Below are 17,168 nucleotides of genomic sequence, written 5' to 3' on the forward strand. Positions count from 1 at the left end.
TCCTTCTAACCTATTTCTAAGCGGAGATTATGGATGGGGTGTGTGTTGGGAGGGATCGGCTTTGCCTGGAGCTTGGGGCCAAGACTGATACTCACCCAAAAGATAGGGAAGGAGGGGGATTTTCTCATATGGAATAGAAAGCTAAGTGAGGAGGAGGAAAGCACTGCATGGTCACCATGTACGAGGGCTTAAAAAAAGACTCAACGCATTTTTATTTGAGTGTTTATTATTTTTTTTTTCCAAAGAAATCCATGCAAAGGGAAAGACAGAGAGAAAGACATGGCAACCATGTTCTAGCAGCCAAACATAGGAAAATAATTTGGCACAATTTGATTTATTGCAAAAGACAATCTATACTACCACTAAAATTTACCCTCCTCATGGAGATGCCATGTGATTTTCGAAAACGTAACGCAGGGTTAGTCTTCTACTTAATGGCTGAAGGAGGTATAGAAGATAAAAAAATAGGAAAAAAGAAAAAGGTGGTTCCCTTTATAGAGGGAGACCACAGGGTGCTGAAGGGCAGCACATATCCTGTGAGCTTGGCAGTCAGTGCACCAGGAGGAAAAAGCACAGCACAGAGACTGCCAAGCTGGTGAGAAGCTTCAGGGGAGGATGGCCATTCCCCAGGTTGTGAGAGGCAACTATCTCATTGTCCTTCTGATTCACATGTTGCTTGCTTCCAGGAGCATCGTCCACGTCCAGATCATAAGCCAGTTCTGCCAAAAGAGAAGAAAGACTTTAAATGCAGGCTCACCAACGGCCTCAGGCATGCACTCTTCAAGGCCCAGGCACTTGTCTGGACTGCTGGGCTAGCCCGGCTTTGAGTGCTTCCTTTCCTTGAAAGGAAGGCCGCTGGGAGATGGGAAGAAAACACAGGTGTGGAGCTGGGGCCCGCCCGAGGAAGAGGGCTAGTGGTATTCCTGCCAGAGAGCACACCAACAAGGCGCACATGAGCTGGCCACTCCCCTCCTGCCTTTGGCTCCACCCACACCCTGGGGTGCACACACCCTTGTCATGTCTCCTGGTTGGCAAGGCTGTGCCGTGTGGGTAACTACATGTGTGTTCTCATGTGTATGTGTGTGGGTGGGGGAGGGGATGTGGTGAACCCCCAGTGTACCTTTTCTGTGTCCTGTACCCCTGGGAGCCTTGCCTTAGAGTTGACAGTAGGGTAGTTTGCCATTGAAAGTTTTATTTTTCTGAAATATTTCTTCTTTTATCTATATGGCCTTTTCACTGCTGACTGCCAACACACACGCACATGATATGCATAGGATTTAAACTGACAGCAAGTAAATTAAGACTAAGGAGAGGCCTATGGGTAACAGTCCCTCTTTGCCTACCATTTATGAGATATCCTCATGATTCTGAAAAGAAACTGGGGTACTGGGGTTGGCCTAACTCAAAAGTCACCCAGAAGGCAAATCTAAGTTGATAGTGGTGTATCAGGAAATTAAAGATGGTTGGCCCAGGGCTCAGTTTCTTTTAGATTTGCTCTTCCAGATTTAGAGTGCAAATCTTTTCCTTTGGCTTTTCTAGACTCGGTCACCAATGTTTCTATTTTCAATATCTTGTGAAGGTGATGTGATGTGAGCAACTTCAGCAGCCAACTGTCCTGTGGGCAATGGAGCCAGAAAGATCTCTTGGGGACATGGAGATGCTTAGCAACAGGCAGAGAGGAAATGACTGGGATTCTGCAGAAGGAAGGAAGGAAGAGGAAGGAAGAGCTCCTCTTACAGCGGATGAAACATGCAATAAGTCACAGGAAGAAGGTGTGGGGACTCAGCTGGTCCAGGATGTGTGCAGAGCAGGGCCTAAGACCAGGGCTGCTGTTAACAGGCTGGCACTGCTGAGAGCAGACAGCAAAGTCAAGGTGATCAAAGCCAAAGGGTCTGATTACACAGTCCGCAGTGCTACTTTCCAGAGGGCTATTGCAGTTTATAATGCCACTAGCAATGATGAGGGAACCAAATTTACTATGTCTCAATAAAAAAAGATATTGTAGTCTGTATAAGATGATATCTCACAGTTTCTTTAATTTGCATGTATCTGATTACTGGTATGGGCTTCCCAGGTGGCGCAGATGCGGGTTCATTCCCTGGATTGGGACGATCCCCTGGAGGAGGGCATATCCAGTATTCTTGCCTGGAGAATCCCTTGGACAGAGGAGCCTGGTGGGGTGCAGTCCATGGGGTCACAAAGAGTCGGACATGACTGAGCACACATGTGCAATTACTAGTATAGATGAACGCTTTTTTGTTGTTCACTAATTATATTTCTCAATGAAGGACAGTTCATATCCTTTGCCTTCTTATCTACTTGGTATTGATGTTTTTCCTATTAATCTGAATGCAGATTTCATTGAGTCCTTTGCTTATCATATTCAATACAAATAATTTTTCTATTTTGTTATGAACTATAATTATTTTTCATTGCTGTACAAAGAAATGATGTCCTAACTTTCAATATATAAGAATCTGACCACATTGTGCTCTTCTGAAGCTGAGAAAGTGTTTCTTCTTCCTTGTTAATAATTCAAATCAAAATTTCCCGCGAACCCTCTTACTGAGGGAAAAGCAAATCAGCAGACTAATCTCCATTCCTTCTCCCCACAAAATAACTAGATACAAAGAAAATCAAAGAGAAAAAGAACAAAGAGCAATGCTTTGCTTGGAAATCAGACCTCTGGCTCAGCAAGGTGAATGGCACAGGGCACACAGAGCAGGCGGAGGTCAGCTGTCAGTCGGCAAGGCAGTGCAGGCTTAGGGCCTGATCAGATTTCACCAGCCTTGAGAACACATATGGCTGGGTCTGCTGAAAGCCCAGCCTTGAGTTTCACGGCAACTTCTCAACTTAAATGAAGAGGAGTATTTTTAGGACTGACGTGAATGAGAGCCTTCTCAGCAGTGCTTTCAAATTCCTTTTCTGGATATTCCCCTTGCCCAACATCAGGATTAAACAAACAACATCTACTACTGTGACCACTCAGTTCCCCTACTATTTATCTTGCTCTTCAAATAATCTATGAACACTACACACTTTTGTCTACTATAGCAGTTATGGTACACCCAGGAATTATGTTAAATCCAGCAGTTTCTCATCTTTGTACCACCCAACACATCTTTTGTTATGTCTATATCTAGGATCTATGTTTTGAAATTATAAAAATGACTACCAATTATTGAGTCCTCATTGTGTGCCAGGCACTGTGCTAACTACCCTTTATATACATGATCTCATGTAATTAAACACTCTCAGCAATGTTATGAAACAGGTATTATAATTCCCATTTTACTGATGAGGAAGCTCAAGCTCAGGTTACTTTTTTGCCCATATTTACACAGCTGGCAAGTGGCAGAAGTGTTCTTTGAACACAGGGCTAACTCTGAACCTCATATGGAGCTATACCATACACAAATTGCAAAATTTTATATACCAAATATACTGCAGTGATTAAGTAGTAATGGGTTCCTTCTTGAAAACAAAACAAAACCAAACCTCATTTAGTGAAAATATCCTGTCAATGAGAACTAAAAACCAGATGAAATAAATGAAGCAAAAAGACAACTTACAGACTGGGAGAAAATATTTGCAAATGATGTGACCAACAATGGCTTAATTTCCAAAACAAACAGTTCATACAACACAACAATAACAAAACCCCCAACAACCCAACTTAAGTCTTATGGGCCTAAGATCTAAATTGACATTTCTCCAAAGAAGACATACAGGTGGCCAACAGGCAATAAAAAGATGCTCAACATCACTAATTATTAGAAAAATGCAAATCAAAACCACAATGAGATATCACCTCACACCAGTCAAAATGGCTACCATTAGAAACCCTACAAATAACAAATACTGGAGAGGGTGTGGAGAAAAGGGAACCCTCCTACACTGTTGGTGGCAATGTAAGTTGCTGCAGCCATTATGGAAAATATTATGGAGGGTATCCCAGAAAACTAAAAACAGAGTTGACATATGATCCATCAATCCTACTTCTGGGTGTATATCTGAACAAAACTATAATTCAAAAAGATACATGCACCTCAGTGTTCACAGCATCATTATTTACAGATGCCAAGATATGGAAGGAATGTAAATGTTCATCCACAGATGAATGAATAAATATCTGGTGTGTGTATATATATACACACACATATATATGGAATATCGCTCAGCCATAAGAATGAAGTAATGCCATTTGTAGCAATATGGATGGATCTAGAGATTATCATACTAAGTGAAGTCAGAAAGAGAAATACAAATGCCATATGATATCACTTATGTGTGTGGAGTCTAAAATATGACACAAATGAACTTATCTATGAAACAGAAACAGACTCACAGACGTAAGGAGCAGACTTGTGGTTGACAAGGAGGAGGAGGGGCAGGGGAAGGATGGGAGTTTGGGATTAGCAGATACAAACTACTACATATAAAATGGATAAACAACAAGGTCCTACTATATAGCACAGGGAACTGTAGTCAGTATCTGGTGATAAACCATAATGGAAAATATTAAAAAACTATCTACGTGTATAACTGAATCACTTTGCTATACAGCAGAAACAGAACACTGCAAATCAACTATACATCAATAGGAAAAAGCACATGAGAGAAGTCAACGTTTCCGCATACAACTGATCACACAGTTGACTAAGTAGCCTTCTTAAGCTTTGTGAACTACTGAAAAGAGCTTTAGGTTCTGGGACCCCAAATGGTTTTTATATCAGCTCTATTTTCCTGAAGCAATCAGCAATAATGGCCAAGGCCATCAGACACACACCTGGCACAAAGCTGGGCCAAGTCTCCTACCTCCAAATGATCCTAGGAATATTCAGAATAATACCTTTCTGTGCTTCCTACGCTGTGGCTATGGGTTTCCTGAGGCTTCCCACCCAGCAGCAGCAAAGCTTTATCACTCAGTCCTATAGCCAGGCTCCTGTGGCTGATACTGATGGGGGTTCCAGCAAAGATACATTCTGAGCCTGGGCCACCATCATGAAGAATAGAGATGAAGAGGACAGCTTAGCATGACAAGGAAGCACTATGGGGCAAAGAGGAAATAGAGATTTGGTTAAGATAAGCACGGACATTCCTGGACAGGGGAAATATAATCCAATTTAATTCGACAAACTTAACGGCAGCCTACTATGTCCCAAGCATTGAGCTAGAAGATTGGAGAAAGACTTACTTAATGTTTGCCTTCAGGAATCCACACTATGGTGGGATTACAGACCAATAGACAAACCAACAAGACACTTGGCAGAAAGTGGAAAGGGTTCAGATAAAGGCAAAAATGAAACACCAGCGGGTTAGAAAGGAGAGAAGGGACTTCCCTTGTCTAGTGGGTAAGAATCAGCCTTCCCAACCTAGATGTCCATTGACAGATGAGTGGATAAAGAAGATATGGTACATATATACAATGAAGTATTACTCAGCCATAAAAAGGAATGAAACTGGGTCATTTGTAGTGATGTGGATGGTCCTAGAGTCTGTCATACAGAGTGAAGTAAGTCAGAAAGAGAAAAATACCATATATTGATGCATATATGTGAAATCTAGAAAAATGGTACCAATGAACCTATTTGCAGGGCAAGAATAGAGATGCAGACAGAGAGAACAGGCATGTAGCCATGGGATGGAGAAGAGGAGGGTGGGACATATTGAGAGAGAGCCACCAGGGAAGCCCGTAGCACTGACTACCATGTATAAAATAGGTAGCTAGTGGGAAAGCTGGTGCTCTGTGATGATCTAGGGGGTGGGATGGGGGTTGGGAAGGAGGTTCAAAAGGAAGGGGATGTCTAATTCACGTTGTTGTACAGCAGAAACTAACACAACATTGTAAAGCAATTATACTGCCAAAAAAAAAAAAAAAATCCGCCTTCCAGTGCCGGAGGTACAGGTTTGACCTTGGGTCAAGAAACTAAGATCCGACATGCCACAGTGCGGTTGCACCACAACTCGAGAAAGCCTGTGTGCTGCAATGAAGACCCAGCATGGCCCAAATATAAATTTTAAAAACAAAGAAGGGAGAGAGAAAAATTAATAAAAGCTTACTGGAAGGTTCCTTTGGACAATTGGGTTATAACTGTGCCATGAAGCATGGGTGGACTGTGGCAGGGCTGAATGAGATTTCCCATTTCAGGCAGAGGGTTCCGCTAGAGTCAAATCATCAATACCTGAGAATGCTGAGAGGGCACACTCAGTGCGAGCCAGTAGCCTCTATGGAGGGAAGCAATGTTGAGGGCTCATTGTTGTAGGGGGTGTGTGTTTGTGAATGTGTTGCTTGATGGATGATAAAGGGTAAGGCAGGAAGGACAAGAAAATAAAGGCCAGATCTTGACAGATTAGAAAGATAAGACTTTATTCTGTGGGCAATAGGGAAGCACTGCAGGTTTTTAAGTAAGGAATCCACACAATATGTTTTGTGTTTTTCAGAAAGATCATTGTTAACAGTTTGGAGGACAGCCCTAAGTGGGTGGGAGAGACTTGTCAGACATCTTGTCTTGGGAAAAACAAGAAGCCTGTGGGAACAGTATCTGGGGATCTGCCAGTAGCAAATATTAAAAAAAAAATTTCAAAACCCTATGAAGAAGCTAAATCTACACCAAACCAAGACCATCTCATTTTGCTACATGCCAGATGCATTATGGGGATCACCACAAACCATACTCTTAAATCACTCATATTTTTATGTTTATCAGTGATGCTTGGTTAGGTACATAGTGTAAAATGTACATAAATTGTTTCTGTCTTGCAGTTGAATGTCAGTGAGAACCTTTTGGGCCAGCAAGGAGATTTTCATGCTAAATTCAAAAATCTGTTTCTATTTGTCATCAGTTTAACTACACCCAGAGGGTTAGACCCAACAACCTGTACTCATTACACACTCAGCCAGGACTCTCATTTTGTTCTTATGTCTTTTGTGTTGCAGATTAGATAATCTCTTTAAATTATCATCAGTCATTTAGGCCTGAGCTTTGTGTGGAAAAAGTTTTCTGCATTGGACGAAGCACTTATTCTGGGGTACGACCCTGAATATTGGAAGGACTGATGCTAAAGCTGAAGCTCCAATATTTTGGCCACCTGATGTGGAGAGCTGACTCACTGGGAAAAAACCCTGATGCTGGGCAAGATTGAAAGGAGGAGGTGAAGGGGACAACAGAAGATGAGATGGTTGGATGGCATCACCGATTCAATGGACATGAGTTTGAGCAAACTCTGGGAGATGGTGAAGGACAGGGAAGCCTGTGGTCCATGGGGTCACAAAGAGTCAGAAACAACTCAACAATACCACCAACAACCCCATTCTTAGTTATTCAGAATCTCCTAGGGGAGTTCCTAAGAAAGATGCCTCCATCCTGGGAGTCTGGAGCCCTGGGTTCCAGGCCTGGCTCAGTCACTGAGTTACTATTTCACCTTTGGCAAGTCACCTCTCCTGGGCCTCAGTCACCCCATTTTGCTAAATCAAGGTATTGGACTAGATGAACTCTAAATTTCCTTCTAGTTTTATTTCTCTCTGATTCCAAGGCTCTTGGGGCCCAGTGAGGAGCATAGTCTGCTCAGGCCACCATCATTCCTCTACCCACAGCAGCCAGGATGGCTGCCCCACCAGAGCACCTGGAAGCGAGTAGATGCAATCAGTTGCTTTTCCTGGGGTGTGAGCCTTCCTAGTGATGTTCACCAGCTACCAAATTCTGAATCCTCTTTCTTCTTAAGCTGGTTTAATGGTGGATAAGAGACCCTGGCAAGAAATAAATCCATGCTGGACTGTTTTTATTTTCTTTAAACGCTGACATCTCCTAAAGGCCATAAACACCAAGCCCTAGGAGAGAAGTTACTGAGGTACATCAAGCAGGCGTGCACAGGCAACCAAGGAAAATCTGTCAGCCAGTGAGACAAGCCTTTGGGCCGTTACAGAGCCAATGGGGTCTTGAACATATAAGATTCAAACGCTCACCCTCTGGTGGCATGGGCATCAAGCAGGGCAAGGCACTGCTAGAGGGGCCTCACCCACCCCAGCTGGTGGACGTCACAGGGGCAGCCCAAGAGAAGAGCTGTCAATGCAATACCAGGGGAGCAAATGCTGCTGCCGGGCTGAACAGGGGGTGTCTTCCTTGCCAAGTCTTCACCCGCAGAAGGCTTCAAGCCAGGCCCTAATATGGCAACAGAGCAACACTGCTCTCCCTGTGTTTTGTATCTGCTGTGTATGGTCGGGCCCTGGGACATGAGTATGTAAAACCAGCAGTGCACTGCTTGGTAGGCCCCCGAGGCTGAAATTGGGGAAATCACTAGAAACTGTACCATTGCACACTCTGTTGCCCCTTCCCACAGAAGCCTTTGGGCCGTTGGCTTCTGAATCCCTAATTGATCTTGGTTTTCTTTATCCTCCCCTCAATACAACCTTCCTTCCTGCCACATCAACGCCCCCCCCCCACCTTTGTGAACTTTCAGGTGTGAAATGACTACTTAAGACTTGAAAGCAGAGGAAAATGACTTTGTTAATGAACCTCAGGTCTCCGGGAGTGAGTCGGAGATTTTCTTCTTCGTAGATCAGACGAGGGAAATGGCACACTTGAGGCCTCTGGTTTTAATTGGTCTAATGGGACTCCTTTTAGGGTCCATTTCACAACGTGCCTTCGTGACAAATAAGTGAGCTGCCAATTTCGCCAACTAAGTGACTGCAAATTCTGGGAACAATCCAGTCACCGATCCTGGAAGAGGGCTGAGGCAATGAGATGCCCACTTCATTTCCTACAGCTAATTCCAGGCTACAAATACCCTTAGGTACACTGCTAGGATGTTGAAAGAATGCAGTGGATTTTACCACTAGTACAGGCATGGCCTCTCTTCCTATAGCCTCTGTTTCTCAGTCTGGGCTGGGTGTACCTTCAGGTTACAGTGCAGTGGGCTGTGGGGACATGAGGCCATGGCATGCTTCTTCCCAGGGATTTAGAGGGAAAAGCACACTATTTTATACTGGGACACACAAGGCTGTATGATGGAGCAAAAGGCTGGGTTATTTGCAAACTCAGTTAAGATTTCATAAAGTATTTCCCGTTTATTAGGACCTGCAGGTTATGTCCCAGATCCTCAGAATCAGGTGTTCACTCCCACTCTTCACTGCTGTATAATGGTTCTAAGAGCACCATGGGACACTTGGGTCACCTAGGCTTTGTCTACTATCAAAGCTGGGCTATTCTGACCACATATTCCTGATTAATGACTTAAAGTAACTTTTGCGATGACAACTTCCTTGTCAGGAGAGGAATGCCACAGTAATTGCCCTTAAATGAGACTCAGAAAGCTTAGTGTCTAATACAAAATGATGTCTAGGGGATTCAGCCACTAACTAGGTCTCACTTTTGTGTCCAGCCACTGAGAAAGGAACAAAGAAGAACATCATGTAATACATTTGGAAACTGTCATTTAGCTGTAGAATCTTATGATGTGGGCCAATGCTATACTTGTTTAGGTACATCGTGAGTCAAGTCATATTCCCCGAAACAGAACAACTTCATCCTGGAAACTGACAGTGTGGATGGGTGGTGTGAGTGCTGGCTTTCCTCCACCAGCCTGAGAATGATCACCACCTTCCACAGGAGTGTCATAACTACTACTCTCAGAGATTCAGACCCTTCCCACCTGAGGCTGCCTAAGGGCTCCACAGGAATCACAGTTCCTCAAAGCCTTTCCTTCCCATGGGAAGTAATGGCCTGAGACTCCTTGGAATATGAGAAGCTGGTGACAGAGACATGATTCAGCCAGGGCCAGGGGAGAAGATGAATAAAACAGGCTTCAAGAAGGCAAGTGAGGAGAACACTTTAAAGAGAGGAGGAGAAGCACAGTAGAACGTTATAGAAAGGTCAAGGAAAGTAAGGACTGAGAAGAAGCTACTCAACGTGTCAACAAGAAGGTAATGGAAAATTTTTGAGAGAACTTTCGATCGGGTTGGGCCAAAACCATACAGTAGTGAATTGAGAAGAGAGTGGGAGCTGATGTGGATTCACCCAATACTGATTAGCCTTTGGAGAGTGAGTGAGATGAAGCCCTGTCGTTGGAACTGTGTGTTATATTGTGGCAGAGCTATCAGCAAACACGTGTGCAAAGCTTCATTAGAAGGTGTCTCCAGAGTTCCAACTCAAGATGGTCTTGGAAATGCTATATTCTTATTATCCCTGATGCATTAACAACCTGTACTAGATGCCAGATACCTGTATACCAATGTTTGTAGCAGATTATTCACAGCAGCCAGGAGGTGGAAGAAACCCAAATGTCTATCCATCGATTTAATAGATAAAGAAAACGTGGTCTACCCATACGATGGAATATTATTCAGCCATAGAAAGGGATGAAGTACTGCTGCCTGCTACAAGATTATATGAACCTTAAAAACCTGACACGAACTGAAAGAAGCCAGCCACTAAATACCACATAGTATATGATTCCATTTCTATAAATATAACTAGGCAGAATAGGCAAACTTTGGCAATAGTAGTAATGGTTGCACACATTACAAGTGTAAATAATGCCTGTGAATTGTATACATAATGGTTAAAATTCACCATGATTAAAAAACTATAGAAGCCAAAAGATAATGGCATTCACAGGTACATCCTAGTTTCTAAGGGGAGTGTGAATGCAGCGTTCCTCTGGCATTTTACTTTATAGAGGAGTGAGTGTGTGAGTATACCTGCTACCAAAACACCCACCCCCAAAAGGTATGCTTTGAAATTCACATTGTCCAAAAAAATTTAAATGGATATTTAAGCACTACCTTAGAATCGCAAATATGGCTCCTCAATTGGGAGTGAAGGAAGAGGGCAATTTTTGTGAAGAATTTTAATCTGAAGCTATTTTAAGAGAAATTTATATACAACCGCAGGAAACTTACATTTACTCTTGTGAGTCACACAAATGTTAAGCTGAAAATGCATTTTTAAAAACATCAATGAAGGAATAAATATACTCTGTCCTCATTACTTTAAAAAACTTAATGGTTTAGAGTCACAGAGCTCTGTTTATGATCTAAATTTCGAACATGATGCAGCTACAGAGGTATGCATCATTGGGCTTTGAAGATGTAGAAGGAAGATACAAAATGTCACTTTTTGTAGCCAAATCAAATTGCTGAGGGGGTGGTTAGGAGTGAGGGAATGCCCTTATAGTCCCTTGGAACCCGTGCTTGAAGATGCTTAATAAAAAAACCCTTTGATAGTATTTGACATAGGGCTTTAGACAGATTTGAATGGGAAAACCCCAAATCTGGTACTCTTCAGTTTTTAATCAGCTATGGTGGATCTTACAAAAAATGTACCTGAGAACTAAACTGCTTACAATATCCAACAGCAAAGGAAAGTTACTAGAATAATAGCCAATGGGTCAAAATGGCTCGAGTCCCTGAAAACACTCAGCCTGGGTGTAGGAACATTACAGGCCAGAAATCAACAGGAGGCAAGTGTCCTCATAAATGAAAGATGAAAAGCCTCTCTAAGTTGTTTTATCTGAAGCTGTTCCCTAAAAACTCTCCAGTTGTGAAATGCCCCCCTCATCATTAATGGGATGTGGGGAACTGAGCCGATTTTCCTGTCAACTTACTTGGAAGAACACATTGTCATCCTGACTCCCTCCTCCCTGCCCATCTTTGGGTCTGGACTCTCAGTACACCACCATTCACAAAGGTACCACTTCCTGCGTCTGTGTGTGGGGTTTTGGCTGAGCTGCTTGGCATGTGGGATCTTAGCTCCCCGACCAGGGATAGAACCCATGTCCCCCTGCAGTGGCAGCATGGAGACTTAACCACTGGACCACCAGGGAAGTCCCCCCTCCTCAGTCTTTGGGCAGTGACCATTTCTCCTCTTCTCCTCAGCCTCTCTCCCCCTGCTTTCTCCACTCATGCCACACTCCTCAGTGCCCTAGCTAGACAAGATGTCCACTGCTCTCCAACGGCCCACTGCTGTCCAGGAAGAAAGAATATGTTCTATTCTGTGACAGAAATAAGACAAATACCCTTTTTCTCAATCACCTATTGAATCGCATTTCTCTCTTCTCAAAATCCGATGATGGCTCCCTACTGCATGTGGGTAAAGTCCTAGTTCCTTAGCATGGGCATTCATGAGCTTCTTCAACTCATCTTGTCTCGCTTTCCAGTTTCAACTGCCCATATATTTCCCCAAGTACCATATACTGTGGTCATACCACCCCCTTTATCATTTTCTGAGAGTGGCAAGTGCTTCGAGGTTCCCATGTCTTTCTTCATGCTGTTCCCTCCACTTGGGACGGTATCTCTTTTTTTCCTCTCTTTCAGGCTTCAACTTACATGGCACTTCTTCCAGGAAGCTTTCTTTCCCTTATTACCCCAGTCCAGATGAATCACTTCTCTCTCTGATTATTAACTGGATTGTACTTCTATCATAGCACTAATTTCAATCTGCAGCATACATTGTAGAGTTAGTCACTCAGCTAGACTTGGAGCCCCATCAAAGGAAGAAATGAGTCTCACTCCTCTCTTTAGCTCCTACCTGGTACTGAGCTAGCAGTGACACTCAAAAACTGTGACTATATGCGTGAATCAATGGCCATACAAATGAACATGTAACCCCAGTCTACTGAGAATATGAAGGTGAAGGGCTACCTCCTTAGTAGATACCCTTCCTGAGGAGTCTGTCTTCATCAACTGAAGATTTCCTTAGCGGAAGGAGTCCCACTGAGCAATGATGAACATAAGACAAAGGTAGGGCCAACAGTGTGGGTGGCCCAGGAAGCACATGGCGGCGTTCAAACCCTGACCTTTAGATACCAAAACTGTCCTTTCAATAGCCAGTTCTCATTACCCACAGCATCAGTTCACTGTACTCAGTGTGGACGGAATCTACAAGATTTGCCTCCTACTCCCTTTCACTGTCTGGAACTCGATGCCTTACTATGTAAGCAAGGGACACATGCCAGCATTCTGTGTGCCACGCTGGGTGGGAAACAGGATCGCTGGTGAGCAGGTTCCATTTCTTTCTCACTTGGAACCATTGTGATTGGCTTTGCATACCTTTAACCCTTGCCTTTGCCCCGGAATCTACCCACCGCTGGACCACACCCTGCCCTTTCCATCACCACCAATTCCCAAATGAGGAGCTGTTTGCTGGTGATTGACATTTCAGTGCCTGTCCCTGCAACATCAAAATACAGCTTCATTAATGAAGTCCCTTGCTTGGCTGTAAAAGCACAGAGCAGTAAGACCTCAATCCCTATAGTCACACGTGCTGGCACCCCTTCCCCTTGCAGAGGTCTGTGGAATGGCTGCCAGGAAAATACAATTATGTGCTGGCATGAGAATAAATACAACTCCTTAACCTAAAAGTTCTGTGTTTCATTTCCCCCCTTTTCCATTTCTCTATTCACTTCTTTTTCTCTTTCCATTGCTCTTTAAACTCATTTCCTCTGTCCAATTATTCCCTTCTCTTCTGTCTAGTTGTTGCTTTACTAAACATTCTCTCCTGTCTCTACAGTGATCTTTTCCATATCCTTAGGCAAAGGGCAAGGTTGGAATCCTCTGATGGATTCCGAATGTTAAAGATGCTTTTCTGTTCCTCTGCACTTTGATTTAAACCTCTAACCTGGATTCCATTTGTTTTAGAAGAGGTTCCGAGTATCTCCTTAATCTTCCATCAACATATCCATGGCCTTCCTGTTTACCCTCGGCACCCTTCCAGCCTCTCAGCTCAGTCTCCTTCATTGCCCCGTCCCCCTACCCGCCAGCTCCACTGACCTACTTATCTGCCACTGCTCCACCCCCTGCACCACGCATACTACTGTTGTTACTTCCCTTCTCTTTCTCATCTCAGACTCTTCTTGCTTCACAGCCATGCCATTTTAGAACTTCTGTTTCACAGCCTTGTCATTCTTCTAAGGGGAAAATGATTTGAACTTAAAACACATAAAGAACTTTCTTTAATTACTGCAATCTGACAATTGCGTAGGCTGCCCCTAGACAGTGAGATCCATCTCTGGACGTGGTCCATGAGAGTTTGGACAGCCATTTGGTAGAGAGACTGGTGAAGGGATTCAAACACAGAATGAGGGGGTGAAGGTAAATAGCTTCTGATGACCCTTCCAACCCTGAGATTCTAGGATTTCATTCAGGTCTTTCTAGGTCTCATGGCAGGGATAAAGGGCGAAGGGACAGGGTTCAAGTGACCTTTGCATTCCTCCCTTTGACACAGACACTGTCTGGAGAGGAATCTAAAGAGACTGCTTTGGATTCTCTTTCAAAGAAAGGGATCAGTGTCTTTTGGAGACCATGAGTAGCTTAGAGACGAGAGCTTTAAGTTTGCCAAAGAGGTATCAACCAAGACACAAATTTAAGGGAGTAACTATTGACCTGCCTAGGGTAGGGAGAAAACCCCCCACAAAATTTGTCCCACTTATTAAGATAGAGGCTAAGTCTCAGAAATAACGTATTTATCAGACAATATGAAATGTGCATGGGCCTCCCTGGTGGCTCAGACGGTAAAGAATCTGCCTGCAATGCAGATGATCCAGGTTTGATCCCTGGCCTTGGGTCGGGAAGATCCCTGGAAAAGGAAATGGCAACTCACGCTAGTATTCTTGCCTGGAAAATTCCACGGACAGAGTAGCCTAACCGGCTATAGTCCATGGGGTCGCAAAGAGTTGGACACAACTGAGTAACTCACACACTATTAAACATGCATATATGGTATGGGATGGCCATAAGAGGATGCTGTCCATATAGAAGACAGAACAAGCATCTTAGAATTGTTTCCATGCAAAGGTTTCCCTATCAATAGGAAACAATTATCAGTAATTTCCAGGTGGTAGACACCCCGCTCAGTACAGCCACATAATGGTATCATTCAGGATCCAGAGGAAGAAGAGAGTATCTTGTAATAAACCACACCATCACTGACTCAACAGATATGAATTTGAGCAAAATCTGGGAGATAGTAAAGGACAGAGGAGTCTGGCGTGCTGCAGTCCATATAGCTGCAAGAGTATGGGACAGGATGAGCGACTGAACAACAACAAAAATAAACCATAATGGAAAAATATCTGAAAAAGAGTATGTATGCATATATGTGTGTGTGTGTATGAATCAGTTTGCCATTCACCTGAAACTAACAAAATGTTGTAGATCAACTATACTTCAATTTAAAAAAAAATACATAAAAAATAAATAGGATTGTGCTTGCTTTGGCAGCACGTATACTAAAAATTGGAATGATACAGAGACAATTAGCATGGTCCCTGTACAAGGGTGACATGCAAATTCATTAAGTGTTCCATATTTTTAAAAAAATTACATAGAGTCAAGGGCAGCCCTAGTTCCTTATACTAAGAAGAGGCAGAAGTTTTCCATATTGTTTTTATCTGTCTACAGAATAAGGCAAATGTGCCTGTTAACTAAGACAAATACATCTCATTGGCCAATTTAAGAAGGAAACTGTCTGAGAAGAATGAGGCATCAGGCTATAAGCATAAGAGAGGTGTTAGAAAATGAATGATGAGATTTCAGACTGAAAGGCCTTGAAGGGGCAATAAAGAAGCCACATTTAAAGACACTAAAATGTAATCAACAACAACAAAAACAGATCAGAACTGGGGCCTTATAGCCTGGCACTATAAAATGGAAATATATGCTAGAAGTTAACACAAATAATGAACACAGCAACTATACTGCAATCATCTGAAGGAAGACAGGGAATAGGGTGGTAGTATTTATTGGCCGGTGAAAAGCAAATCACACACATAAAGGAGATTTTGATGTTGCAAGAGATTGGGGAAGGATCAGCAATGTGCGCTTCCTGCCTTTATTTCATGGGACTTTTTCTAACCAATTAGGAACAAGAGGTTAGACTGGAAAGTTCTCCCTGGAATCAGAGCTTGCTTCAAACTAAGTTCCAATAGATACTCCCCCAACCCCTCATTTGTACTTTTAAAAGAAATTTATTGAGTACATACCACATTACCTACTTCAAGTAAATTTCAGATATACAGTTCAATGACTTTTAGTAAATTTAGCAAGGTGTGCAACCACTGTAATTCAATTTTAGACCATTTTTATCAGACATGGAGCTATACCCATAAAGTCCCTCGTACCAGTTTACAGTTAATCCCTCAATGGGTTTCTTTTGAGTTTCTCATCTTGAGCTCTCTGCATCATCCAATACTGTTGTTGGCTACTTTGTCTTAAAACTTGCTGTCCCCTTCACTACCTGATACTACTTCCTCTCAGGTCCCTCCTCTAATCATTCTCAGACTGCTCTGGGGGCTGTTTTTCTTAAAGACAGGTGTTCTCTCCTTCTTTGACTCTCCTCACTTCTCACTTGATAAGCCTTCTTGAACGTTCTCATCTGTGGCCCTGGTTTTCTCTTTATCCCTAGAGTCCCAAATCTATCTCTTGCTCAGACATTCTCTGGAAAGTGAACTGTTCTGACCTCAATGTCCCTTAGGCAACTCAGACTCAATAAGCCACAAACAACACAGCGTTTCTATTCCCTTAGCTGCTTTTCTTCCAGTGGGCCCCTGCTGCCCCAAGCTCGCCCTAGTTCAGATTAGCTTCAACTAGCCATCCAGTACGTGAAAACTGGATGAAGCACAAGCTGGAATCAAGATTGCCGGGAGAAATATCAATAACCTCAGATATGCAGATAACACCACCCTTATGGCAGAAAGTGAAGAAGAACTAAAGAGACTTGATGAAAGTGAAAGAAGAGAGTGAAAAAGTTGGCTTAAAACTCAACATTCAGAAAACTAAGATCATGGCATCTGGTCCCATCACTTCATGGCAAATAGATGGGGAAACAGTGGAAACAGTGACAGACTGTATTTTCTTGGGGTCCCAAATCACTGCAGATGGTAACTGCACCCATGAAATTAAAAGACGCTTGCTCCTTGGAAGAAAAGTTATGACCAACCTAGACAGCATATTAACAAGCAGAGACATTACTTTGCCAACAAAGGTCCATCTAGTCAAAGCTATGGTTTTTCCAGTAATCATGTATGGATATAAGAGTTGGATTGTAAAGAAAGCTGAGTGCTGAAGAATTGATGCTTTTGAACTGTAGTGTTGGAGAAGACTCTTGAGAGTCCCTTGGACAGCAAGGAGATCCAACCAGTCCAACTAAAGGAAATCAGTCCTGACTATTCGT

The 17,168-nt window shown here is 43.1% G+C and overlaps 1 protein-coding gene and 1 non-coding gene across 2 annotated transcripts in view; one reads left to right on the forward strand and one right to left on the reverse strand.

Annotated features, from left to right (window-relative positions):
• Positions 1-223: 223 nt before the first annotated feature.
• GPC3 (glypican 3) overlaps positions 224-17,168 on the reverse strand; it is a 459,461-nt gene continuing 442,516 nt past the window's right edge. Inside the window, exon 8 of the mRNA XM_052663043.1 lies at positions 224-719. Within this exon, the coding sequence (XP_052519003.1) occupies positions 550-719 (170 nt within the window). The 3' untranslated portion in view covers positions 224-549. The remainder of the gene's footprint in view (positions 720-17,168) is intronic.
• On the forward strand, positions 15,202-15,309 carry LOC128070725 (U6 spliceosomal RNA). Its single transcript, XR_008201695.1, has one exon. It is a non-coding gene; the product is annotated as a U6 spliceosomal RNA (small nuclear RNA).

Source organism: Budorcas taxicolor, chromosome X (genome assembly GCF_023091745.1).
Source record: "Budorcas taxicolor isolate Tak-1 chromosome X, Takin1.1, whole genome shotgun sequence".
In the NCBI taxonomy this organism is placed as follows: Eukaryota; Metazoa; Chordata; class Mammalia; order Artiodactyla; family Bovidae; genus Budorcas; species Budorcas taxicolor.